At 35.9% G+C, this 12303-nt stretch overlaps 2 protein-coding genes across 4 annotated transcripts in view; one reads left to right on the top strand and one right to left on the bottom strand.

The window, feature by feature from the left end:
• The window catches only part of Igf2bp3 (insulin like growth factor 2 mRNA binding protein 3), a 136038-nt gene extending 129771 nt beyond the window's left edge, over positions 1-6267 (top strand). For 2 of the 3 annotated variants that reach the window (XM_076863399.2, XM_076863381.2), the window contains 4 exons: positions 1827-1901; positions 4633-4764; positions 5592-5705; positions 6169-6267. In XM_076863399.2, coding sequence (XP_076719514.1) covers positions 1827-1901; positions 4633-4764; positions 5592-5705; positions 6169-6267 — 420 coding nt within the window. The remainder of the gene's footprint in view (positions 1-1826; positions 1902-4632; positions 4765-5591; positions 5706-6168) is intronic. The other variant, XM_076863391.2, reaches the window with a different exon arrangement.
• The window catches only part of Malsu1 (mitochondrial assembly of ribosomal large subunit 1), a 34111-nt gene that overhangs the window by 15381 nt on the left and 6427 nt on the right, over positions 1-12303 (bottom strand). Inside the window, exons 3-4 of the mRNA XM_076835375.1 lie at positions 10955-11036; positions 9144-9323 (exon numbers count right to left, since the gene is read on the bottom strand). Of these exons, the coding sequence (XP_076691490.1) occupies positions 9144-9323; positions 10955-11036 (262 nt within the window). The remainder of the gene's footprint in view (positions 1-9143; positions 9324-10954; positions 11037-12303) is intronic.

Raw genomic sequence — 12303 nt, 5'->3', positions numbered from 1 at the left:
TGAATAAAAATTGGGTATTAGAGGCTCAGTTCTACATTCTGGCTTTCATGAATGTTTTCTAATGAGGCTGAAAAAATGTTTTTGTTTCTTAAAAGCCAGAAATGCATAATCTAAAAGATTTATCACCATTTCGAATACTTGGTATTGTTTTACATATGGACAAATTTCCATGTACTTTACTTTATTAGGGATATCATATTTAGTTATTACCAAATTATCATTTGTGTTCATTTACTTGACATTCAGATCATTCCTTGTTTATCCTGCATAAACTGTACAGTGATAAATAAGACATACAGCCTTATTTGTTTAAGCTTATGGAAAGTAGACTTAATGGGTCAGAGCGCATGTGCTTTTTTCAGGCTGTGAAAGAGTATAGCAATTTATACCCTTAATGTAAATGTAAGAGTGCAGTTAGTCCCAGCCTTATATCACCAGTATCAATAAACAAAGGTATTTGAAACAAAACAACAAAGCTGGAAAATTTAATACCTTTTTTAAAATAGTGGTTTCTTTAAAGAGTTTTGATTAAAAGCAGGTAATTGTTTGCTTGTTTATTTATAGACTCAAATACCAGTCAGTGCCCTGCATAAAGTAGGTGACAAGAGATGTTAGCTTTATTATGGAGAGAGAACGCAAGGCTTCATTAAAAATATTTTTTTTGATGTAAATTATGTGTGGGGAGAGGTCTAGAATGTATCACATAATTGACAGTGATCATCACTGTGGTGCAATTTGGTATTTTTGCTTTGTGTTCCTATATGCAATACTATTTTTTGTATTACATAGTTATTTATTGTGTTTTGTATAGTAAATGTCAAGCAATTTTTTTCTTTATTTTTTTGATAAGAGGAACTCAGTGGCATTTAACCACTGAAAGTTTTTAAAATTTTCTTTCTTTTTTTTTGAGACAGGGTATCACTAAGTTGCTTAGGGTCTCCCTTGCTAAGTTGCTGAGGCTGACTTTGAACTCATGATCATCCTGCCTCAGTTTCTGGGATTATAGGCAAGTGCCATCATGCCTAACCAGTTCTTTTAAAGTAACTCCTAGCAACTGGTCCCCAAATCCTTTTGTCCTAGGTCTTGGTGGGAATGTTGGTTCCTCTCTCTATTATAAGTTTCTGCATACTTTCCCCAGTTGGGGCTTTTTGTGTGATTTCATATATTCTGTGAAAATAGAAAAGCCCAAGTTCACCTTTCTCCTACTTAATCAGTATTTGTTTATTTCATTTTATTTTAGTGAACATACATGGGGATAATTTACTAATAATCTTTGATTTGTGGACTTAATAAAAAATGTGTACAAATAGCTTAAGAAAGCAAGACTTCCTTTTATTTAAATTAGGTAAAAGGGGCTCAGCAACTCTGAAAGTTATAAAAGAGGATAGAGTAGCCTCAAAATATAAGGTGGAAGGTCTTTTGGAAACCCAAGAGGTTCTGATGCAAGCAGATCAAGGGCCACACTTTGCCTGTGCTAACAATACTCAATGGAAACAAACCACTGAGTTCATGGGCCAGGTTGCTCAACTTCTCCAGCCTTCCATTTCCCCGTTTGTAAGGTAGAGGTCATTCTTCATCAGGGTGTGGGGCAGGTTGGCCGAGAGTCTGAATGTTTAGGTTTACATTAGATAGGCATATATTTATAGTATATAGCAGGAGCTCTAACTGATGAACCCACATTAATCACTGCCTCTCCATAATTTCCTTCCAGAAGGCTTTAAATTCTGCATTTCAGTCAGTCATGCAAATGTCAAGCTGGTTGGCCTAAGTGTTCTATCAATGACACCTGAAAGTATCATAACCCGTTGGTGATGGGTCTATTACAGATCGCTCCAGCTGAAGCACCAGATGCTAAAGTGAGGATGGTGATTATCACTGGACCACCAGAGGCTCAGTTCAAGGTATATGCCCCCAGACTACAAATGGTAGAAAGAACCATAATGCCGCCTTCTCTCAGAATTCCTGATTTTGAAAAAAAAAAAAAAAATGGAAATTTCATATCTAAGATCAGAATGGAACCACAACTCAATTGTATTTTAACAATAAACCAAAAGCCTTTAATTTTGAGTTCTGTAATGGTTGTTCCATTTGTTTCCCAAAGGTGATTTGTTCAACACCCTTCTATCATAACTCGAAGAGAGACCTTAAGTGGAAACTTAGAAACTTTCCTATTAATATATGTGCCTTGGAAATGTGTACCCAGAGTTTTCTGTCTCCAAGAGGTTCTGATCTTGAATTAAAGTGCCCCACTTTAGCCCCTGGGTTCAATGCCCCGCACCACCAAAAACAAACAAGCAAAAGGTCCCCCTTTCATCTTACTCTGGAATCAACTCTATTAGCCCTTGCCCATAGACTCTCCACAAATCACTCTAATCTATGGCATTTCAGAGGCCTGAAGAGCAGGCGCTCTCATAGCATTTGACCTTTGTGAACCACTGCACATGTTTATTGGAGTTTGGGGCCAGAAGGCCTTTCCTTGTATACGCAAAGGTAATGTAGCAGGGTGATATAAAGCAGACATGGCAGCCAGTTTGCTGGTCTAAATCCCAGCTCTGGCATTTACCATCTGAAACCTGGAGCAAGTTATGTCTCTTTGACCAGTTTCTCACTTATAAAATGCAGATAAAAACATTTACAACCTAACTTAGTTATAAAGTTTAAATAATATACAAAGTGCTTAGAATAGTGCTTAAAACTTGAGCAGCACAATATCAGTGTGCTACTGGTAGTGGTATACAGCCAACCCAAGGTGAACTGACTGAGACCATGCCATATTCACAAATATGAATGTATTTCTAATTTTAAATTTTAGTATGGAACTAAGTAGAACAAATTTACAAATTTAGTATGGAACACCTTGTCTTAGATAAAAGCAACTAAATTCTGTTATTTATCCAAACCCATATATCTTGGTCTAACTGACCACTTAGCAGCTGTATAATTGGACAGCCATCTAACCTTAAGCATTCTTTTCCTTAGCTCTAAACTGGCCAGTAACATTGCCTATGTCACATGCATATCAGGAATGTGCCCATCACCCACTGTCTTTTTTTATATATTTATTTTTATAGTTGGACACAATATCTTTAATTAATTAATTTTATTTTTATGTGGTGCTGAAGATTGAACCCAGGGCCTCACCCATGGTAGGTGAGCACTCTACCACACCCAGCCCTCAGTCACCCACTTTCACTATCTCCCCCCGAACACCCTTTTACAGGTGTGGGTTACCCAGGATTGAACCCAGGACCTCAAGTGTCCTAGGCATTCTACCCACCCCTAGCATCCTACCCCTTTCCCCCATCATTCCTTTGACCTCTGTTTCAGACCTTTTTTTTTTTTTTTTTTTTTTTTACTAAAAATCCAAAGCTGTTTTCACTTCATTTACAGAAAGAATAGGAAACAAAGGGGGTGCTTTGAGATGTGAGTACAGTTGTTTCACATTTAGGTGAAGAAATGGACTCCTGCACAGCAATCTTGTGGTCTAGGCAGCTCATAACTCTGGAATTATGAAAATTACTTTCTATGCTGAACCTTTAGGGTTCTTAATTTTAAATCTTAAAAGGTAAAAACAAATATCAGTTATTGCATGTTTCTCCTTAGATCTGAGCTTTTGCTCTTTTAAAACTGAAATTACTATCTTGGAACTGCTATGTTTGTATGATGGGAAATTCAAAGTTATTTCCCTGTATCTTGCAATTCCCAGGGTTTACAGTTAAGTTAAATATAACACTGTAAGCTATAATGGTTAAATCTCATTTATGTGATCAGTGATAATTCCAAATGAATGTTGTTTTAGAAGTCTAAGGAATAGTTAACCTAATCCATGTCTTTTCTCATTCAAGAGCTTCTATTTTGGAGGATAGTGTACATTGCTAGTGTCCTTTGATTTTATTAGGTAATATGTACATCGTTGGCCTGCACCTTTGGTGCAGAAATGCTAACCACCTTTTGTTTTTAAGGTTTGCCTGACATCTTGTCAGAGTCGACCAACTCTTGGGACTTTTTCCTTTGGTGTATACCAGAGCAAATTAATGTTTGTACATAACAGTAGTAGTTTCTTATATGTAATGACTAGTTGCATGCAGTAGGAGATATGTTGGTTGTGAATATCAGGAGTGTGCATTAAATTGATTTTGTAGCCTATTTAAAGCAGAAATCACCTGGATAACATTGATAAACATGGTTAAACAGAAATATTCCTCTCAGCAGGTTTCTTACTGGCTCATTTAGACATGAGCTTTGCTCTTCATGAACCTGGTGTAGCTGGCTGTGTAGTTTTTCCCAGTCTTTCTTGCTTAAGAAAAAGGCAATTCATTTCTTATCGTCAGATAAAAAGTTTTACCTTTCAGGATGGGAGAGCAAATAAAATCTGACACAAATTATTCATTAGACTTGCCTGTTTTCATCAGAAATATAGCTTATCCTTTTATCATTGAATCATCTCACCCAAGGTGCATGTATTGTCACTCTTTTCGTAATTTGTCTCTTAAACTATTCTCGACAGTCTTCCAAATACAGGTGTATCATTACAAAGGGTTATTCCAGTTGGAGCTAGGCCAACTTAAAGGGTAATTGGTTTTATGTATTTCAAACATGAATGACGCTGATCAGCTATATTCTCACCTGTAGGCTCAGGGAAGAATTTATGGAAAAATTAAAGAAGAAAACTTTGTTAGTCCTAAAGAAGAGGTGAAACTTGAAGCTCATATCAGAGTGCCATCCTTTGCTGCTGGCAGAGTTATTGGAAAAGGAGGCAAAACGGCAAGTACTTCAGCAAAACCTGTGCAGTGGTATGAAAGGGAAAGCATTGAAAGGTACTTGGGAGTTCCAATCCCTGAATTTTGGCTAATTTATAAAAAGCAGGACCATCTTGACCAAGGTTTGGATAAGAATGCCTATTGTACTTGAATGTGGATGTTGGATACTAGTGAAAGTAATATATCTTTCAGAATACTGAGAGAGGACTGTCCCATATTAGTCAGAGGCACTCAGCATTAATGTTGAATGTTAACACTGAACACGAACTGAACAAATTTCATTTATAAGTTGTACTTTCATAGCTGAAAAAAACAAATGATGTCGGTTCTTTTTCTAACATCTAAGAAATATCCAAAGCTATTTACAAATTGGAAGTAATGGAGAACACACACTTTGGAATCGGATTTTCAGAATCTCAATCTAACTTTGCCATTCACTTGTGTAAATGGGCTTAAATCAGTTTTTTTCAAATGAGCCTTAGTTCCAATGTTTTAAAACGAAGGCCAGGTACACACCTATAATCCAGTGACTTGGGAGATTAAGGCCAAAGGATTCCAAGTTCTAGGCCAACCTCAGCAACTTAGCAAGACCCTGTCTCAAAATTAAAAAATAATAAGGACTGGGATGTAGCTCAGTTACTAAAATGCCCCCAGATTCTATACACAGCACCAAATCAAATGAGGGCAGAACAGTTAAGCTCTTGAATTATTAGGATTAAATGAAATTTGTAATTGTAAAAGCTGTCGCTCAGTGTCTGGCACATAGTAAGTGCTTGGGAATGATATTTTTTTAAAATGTCACTTAAAATCATGTGTATTTGTCTATTTCAGGTGAATGAACTCCAGAATTTGTCAAGTGCTGAAGTTGTTGTCCCCCGTGACCAGACACCTGATGAGAATGACCAAGTGGTTGTCAAAATAACTGGTCACTTTTATGCTTGCCAGGCAAGTGGACTCTAAAATGATGTATTCACTTTTGATTCTCTCAACTGGAAGCAATCCTCCACACAAAAATGATTGTTTGATGTTTAACACATTTGTGTTTTTTTGGGGGGTGGGGGGTGGGGTCTTGCTGTGTTGCCCAGGTTGTCCTCAAACTCTTGGGCTCAAATGATCCTTCTGCCTCAGCCTCTCTTGTTGCTTGGACTGTAGGTGCACCTAGTTGACGCTTAACACTTTTAGTCTTCCTTTTGGCAGATGCTTTCAGAGATGACTAGCAAACTGATTAGGATAGATTTCTAATAAGCAAATGTGTTGTAATCCTAATTAGAAAAAGGTATGCTCCATGTTTGTACAGAGAAGTCAAATTAAAAAGAACCAAAAAAAAAAAAATGCATTTTATTTGAAGTTGCTGAAATAGTAAAGTAGCTTTCTATCAGGTAGATTTTTTAAGCTGTCTTTTTTGCAGGTTGCCCAGAGAAAAATTCAGGAAATTCTGACTCAGGTAAAGCAGCACCAACAGCAAAAAGCTCTGCAGTGTGGACCACCTCAGTCAAGGCGGAAGTAAAGGCTCAGGAAACAGCCCACCACAGAGGCAGATGCCAAACCAAAGACAGATTGCTTAACCAACAGACGGGCGCTGACCCCATCCAGAATCACATGCACAAGTTTTTACCTAGCCAGTTGTTTCTGAGGACCAGGCAACTTTTGAACTCCTGTCTCTGTGAGAATGTATACTTTATGCTCTCTGAATTGTATGACACCCAGCTTTAAAAAAAATTTAAAAAATTAAAAAAAAAAAGTAAATGGGGGAGGGAGGGAAAGAGAAGAGCTCTGCACTTCCCTTTGTTGGAGTTTCACAGCATAACAAATTTTCTAATTTTTCTTAAATATTCCCCCATAATGCCAGAAATTCGCTTGAAAGGTGCATTTGCTAAATTCATCAAATTAATTAAAATAGATTGCTCCTAAATCCAATTGTTAAAATTGGATCAGAATAGGGTTATCACAGGAACTTAAATGTTAAGCCATTAGCATAGAAAACATTTTTATTTTTATCTAACACTAACATGAATAACCTAAGGGAAGTGCTGAATGGTGTTGGCAGGGGTATTAAATGTGCATTTTTACTCAACTACCTCAGGTATTCAGTAATACAGTAAAAAACAAAATTGTTCCTTTTTTGAAAATTTTATATACTTTATAAAGAAAAGTCCAACCATTTTTTAAAAAAATTAAAATTCAACAGCTATTAATGAACAGGAAAATAATTGAGAATGGAATTTTACTTCTGGCTGGTGACAGTAAAGCTGGAAAATTAATTTTAGGTTTTTTTTTTTTTTTTTTTTTTTTGAGGCTTTTGACAGTTATTAGTTGGAAAATCCAGTAAATATTCAAAGATATGGAGCAGTGCCTATATTTGGAGAGCAGCAATACCATTTATTCCTTTGTTTATAGTTGGGAAGGTTTTTGATGGTACTAACAGAGCAATGTGGTCGCAGGAGGTTTTGGAACGGCTAGTTTAAATGGCTTCAGGAGACTTCAGGTTTTTGTTTAGCTACATGACTGAATGCATAAATGCTTTGTGCTTTTGACTATCACTACCTAAAGAAAGTGCATCAACAAAAAAATGCAAAACTTTGAAAAGGTTTTTTAAAAAAAAAAAAACACAAAAAAACAAAAAACAAAAACAAGCTCCAGCTTGTCTTATAGGATGTTTAGTTTGCCAATACGCTTCAGACCAATTGGTCTATGCTTTAAGCAGACTCCTAAAGAACTGCTTTGCGAAGACCAATGAGACAGATGGTGTGACAGTGTCTAAAAGCAACAAATGGGCTACATCTCCTTATGCCTGGCACTGTCATGATCCTCACTAAGCTGTTTTGAAGATTTTTAAGCAATGGATAAAAAAAAAAAAAAAAACTAAAATATTAAATAGAATATAGCAGATTTTCTGTATAATCTGCAACCAGTTATTTGAAAATAAGTCAAAAGGTAGAGAATGAAAGAAAATAGTTTGGGGAATATAATTTGAATGACTGTGAAAACATCTGGTGTTTGATAATGAAATTGTTTGCCCATTCCTTAACTCAATGGCAAAGCCCAGTAATGTACAATTGTGTGGGTATGGGTGGTCTCTAGGCCACGCTGCTCTCTAAATTTTTGTGTTGCTTTTGTTCATGAGATGATCACAGTCATCATGTTATTATAATCTGAAAGGCATTACATAACCCTTTAAGAATCATTTTGCCTCATTCATAATTCAAGATGAATTCCAACACACTTAGGTAAATTTTTCTGAAGATTAGCAATATCATATTAGACCTGAAAATGATTTAAAATGTTTTCCTAAATATTTCAGAAAACCAGTTAATTTTGTAGTTTTTAGCAAAAAAGTGCCCTTTTTGTCACTGAATTCACCTAGCATTCGTTTTTTTTTTTTTTTTTTTTTAATACAATGAATTTAAACTGCTAAAAATCAGACTGGCTTTTGGTTGGATTTCAGGTGAGATGTGTTTAAGGCCAGAGTTCTTCCTCAATATTTGATTTTTCTAGTATTTTTCTTTTTTAATTCAGATAGGTGCTGCATTTATATCTGCTGGTTGAAATTCTGCCATATTTCACTTCTAGCCTTTTAGTGTGGCAAATCATGTTTTACTTTCACTTAAGCATTTGTAATTTGGAGTATCTGGTACTAGCTAAGAAATAATTCTATAATTGAGTTTTGTATTCCCCATGTATGGATCATTCCTCATCTATAATGTGCCCCAGATGCAGCTTCATTTTCCAGATACCTTGATGCAGAATAAAGTTTTTCATCATTAGATATAGCCTGTTGTGTAATGTTTCCAGGTGAATGTGAATGTTTTGTATTTAGTCTACAAACTTGGATTTTTAATAACAGAATGTTAATTTCAAAATAGGCACCAATACTTGTAGATTTTACTCTCATCCATGGCACATTAATGTGAACACTGATTAGACTAGACTATTACATACAAACGAATGACTACAGGTTCCAAAAGTTTTTCTTAATACATTCTGTGAAAGCTGTAGAAGTCCTATACTAAAAGAATATTCTGTGGTGTTTACTACTACTATTTATCACCTCAATGTTTCAAGGTCAGTGAATGGTGATGTACTTTTGTGTTAACAAAAACACTTGGCCACTCCACAAGACTTCCATTTAAGGAAAATTAATGAAAATCTGAGCAGTCTCAACATAGGGACCAAATGCTAAAACTCAGGAAATTTTGGTTTGGTAGCTGATCAGGATAGACAACTTGTTTTTGGTTTGATTGTATCAACAATTCACATCATCATGAACAACCATGAGGGTAGATGATAAGATTTGTTCTAGCAAGGAGGTGCAATTTAGGAACTGTTTTCCAAGAAGTGACACAATCCAATTCATCTGACTCAAAGCAATCTAAGTTTATTCACATTTGAACTCCACTGGAGTTAGGGATGAAGTGTCATCTTCTATTCCAATAATGAAGTCTTCAGGTAATGTCTCAGGTGCTATCTGAGCTAACTGGTCATCATAAGAACGTAGGGTCCATAATTTCTCTAATTCATAGGTTTCTCTGGTTTCTGGAAGCATCAAATGAATCACCATGCTGCCTATCAGAGACAGATAAGAATTAATAAAGAAAACAATTCATTTACTTTTACTCTTGTCTCTCAACTCTAGGATCTAGGAACTAGAAAAGTGGTTATCAAAGTGTGGTTTCCCAGATTAGCATCACCCAGGAGCTTTTTAGAAAGGCAAATTGTAGACCTCAATCCAGCAAAACATACCACAGAAATGATGCTGTGTGTTCCTTACTGCATCCATCATATAAGGAGGTACATGATGTCAATATGTAAACTTCTGATGGAAATGATCTGTCAGGTTTCTCATAAAAAACAATTCTCCTTAGATATTTCTGAAAGTACTCACTGCCTTTGGCTCTAGACTGTCTTTCCAAGGCTGTTTATATAGTGCACTGTCTTATTGGAAAGACAGTATTTCCCTCCAGAACAGAGGACAGCAGTGGTTCTCGGGGCATTATGGGCAATGTCTAGGGACACTGATTGCCACAATTGGGGAGGATACTGCTAAAGAGCCTCTGATATACAAGAAAATCACCCAGACTCAACAAAATTACCCAATCTAAAATATTAATGGTGATAAACATAATACTTTACTTTCTGTGAAGTAAAAAAGGCTGTAGAAGTGCTATACTAAAAGAATATCCTGTGGTATTTACTACTGCCTTCTATCACCTCAAAAGTTATAGGGTCCACGAATGGTGATATACTTTTGTGTTATTAAAAATAAATATTTTGGCCATTCATTACATAGAATAAAACTTGCATTTAAGCAAAATTAACAAAAATCAAAGTCAACACAGGACCAATGCTAAAACTCCAGGAAATTTTGCTGCGACCTTGGGGATAGACAGCTTGTTTTTGCTTTGATTATATCGACAATTCCTATACATCAGTCCATCATGAACACTCATGAGGTTCTAGCCAAGCAAGTCCACTTCCTCCTTGTTATAAATATCATCTTAATAATCTCAGAGCTCCTCTTAAAACTCTGTATGTGTATCATCTGGCCCCTCTGTTGTCCTATGAGATCGGGGCTCATACAAGTACAAAATTGATGATGCTGGTTACCGCTACTGCTGCCAACTGTCCTAACTCCAAAAGAGTCTTATGTTTTCTACCAGTACCTATGACAATGGAAGGACAACTTACTAGCTTGCAAGTAGGATAAAATTTCAGACCCCTCAGTTCTTGACATTTTCTCTCTCTAACGTCTTGTTGGGAGCTGTTTTGAAGCTATACTCACTACTACAACCTGGTATCATCTTTTTAAAATTCCAGCCTTGTGCTCTCATTTGAGTTATTTATGGCCAAGGTGACATATACTTTATCATCAAGCCTTCCTCTGCTACCATTAACGGATCTCCTCTACTTCTGTGTCTATAGTTATCCTTCCAGACCTGAGTGGCTAGTTACATATACACCATACAGTATGTCTCCCTCCAAGAGTGTCTCATCTAGCGTACTTTCGTTAGATATAAGACTTCAAATGTGAAAAAGACCATGTGAGTTATAATAGAACTTTTATTACTTGAAACAAATTTCAAAAATATTACTTGGAAAGGCACTCAGCAATTTTATCTCAATCCTTTTGTAGCTAAAATCAACTCAATATTAAACAATATCAATACTTATCTGTGAAATATGCCCAAATAACTTACCAAAATCCACACAAAGCCAGTCATCAGTATCCTTCCCTTCGATCTTAACATAAGGCTCACTTTTACGTTTCAGGTGTTTGTACTGAAAAAAAGTCAGTCCATATATTAAAAGGAGGGAAGAAGTCTTTGCTCTTACTGAGGATCCAGTAGCATTTGGCCTGAATTTGAAAACTAGCTTACTAGTTTTGGTACTTTGCCCCAATATTAATAGTTTAGGGAAAATATCCCCCTCCTATCTTCTCTATACCTCTTTGCCAAATCCTCCTGTGTAAGTCCTGAGAGGACCAACCTATTCATTCACCAAGGTGCCCACTCAACATTTGATCCTCATCTGTATCATCCCTTATACCCAACATGCCTTTTCTTCACTCTCAGGGAAGACAGATGTCACTTTCCTATTTTAAAGCAAGATCTCAGTGCTATTGATTTAATTTCATCTGGCTTCAGGACATGTTTAGGGAATTTCATCATCCATGTGTCTATTCTCAATACAGCTATTTTGTCTGATATTAGTGTAAATCAAAACCTATTACCAAAGACAAATGACATTACATAAGGTCAAAGGGTTTAACTTACCCAGAAGATGTAACAATTATAACATCAGAGCTCCTAACCGTACTGACAACTGAAATGACAGCAGCACAAAAACAGACTTTAATACCTCTTGTCCCATAATGGACAGAGTAATCAGAAGATCAGTAAGGAAACAGGACTTGAACAACACTATAGACCAACCGGATCCAACAATTGCAAAATACACATTTTCCCCAAATGCACATAGGAAATTCTCCAGGATAGATCAGGTATTTGACCACAAAGGAAGTCTTAAATTTAAAAAAGAATGAAATACAAAGTGTTTTCTGGTCACAATGGAGTAAAAGAAATCAACAGAAAAAAAACTAGAAGATCCACAAATGTGGAAATCAAACAGCATGTTCTTAACCAATAGATCAAAGAAGAAAGCACATGCGAAAATAGAAAATAATGAGAGGAATGAAAGTTTACATACCAAAATTTCTGGGATGCAGCAAAAGGGAAATTTCATAGATATAAATACTTACACTAAAAAAAAGATTACAAATCAACAACCTAAATTTATACCATAAAGCAGTAAATGAAAAACAAAGCTGGCAGAAGGAAGGGAAAAATAATTAGGAGAGGAAAAAAAAAAATAGAAAAATTAGCCCAAATTTGACTTTTCAAAAGTATCAACCAAAATGACAAATCTTTAAGGGGGGAGAAGATTCAAAATCAGAAGTGAAAGAAGACACTACTACCAATTTAAGAGAAAAGGATTGTAAGAATACTCTAGACAACTGTATACAACAAATTGGACAACCTAGGTGTAA

This window comes from Callospermophilus lateralis, chromosome 1 (genome assembly GCF_048772815.1).
Source record: "Callospermophilus lateralis isolate mCalLat2 chromosome 1, mCalLat2.hap1, whole genome shotgun sequence".
Classification (NCBI taxonomy): Eukaryota; Metazoa; Chordata; class Mammalia; order Rodentia; family Sciuridae; genus Callospermophilus; species Callospermophilus lateralis.
This window is presented reverse-complemented; position numbering and strand designations above follow the sequence as displayed.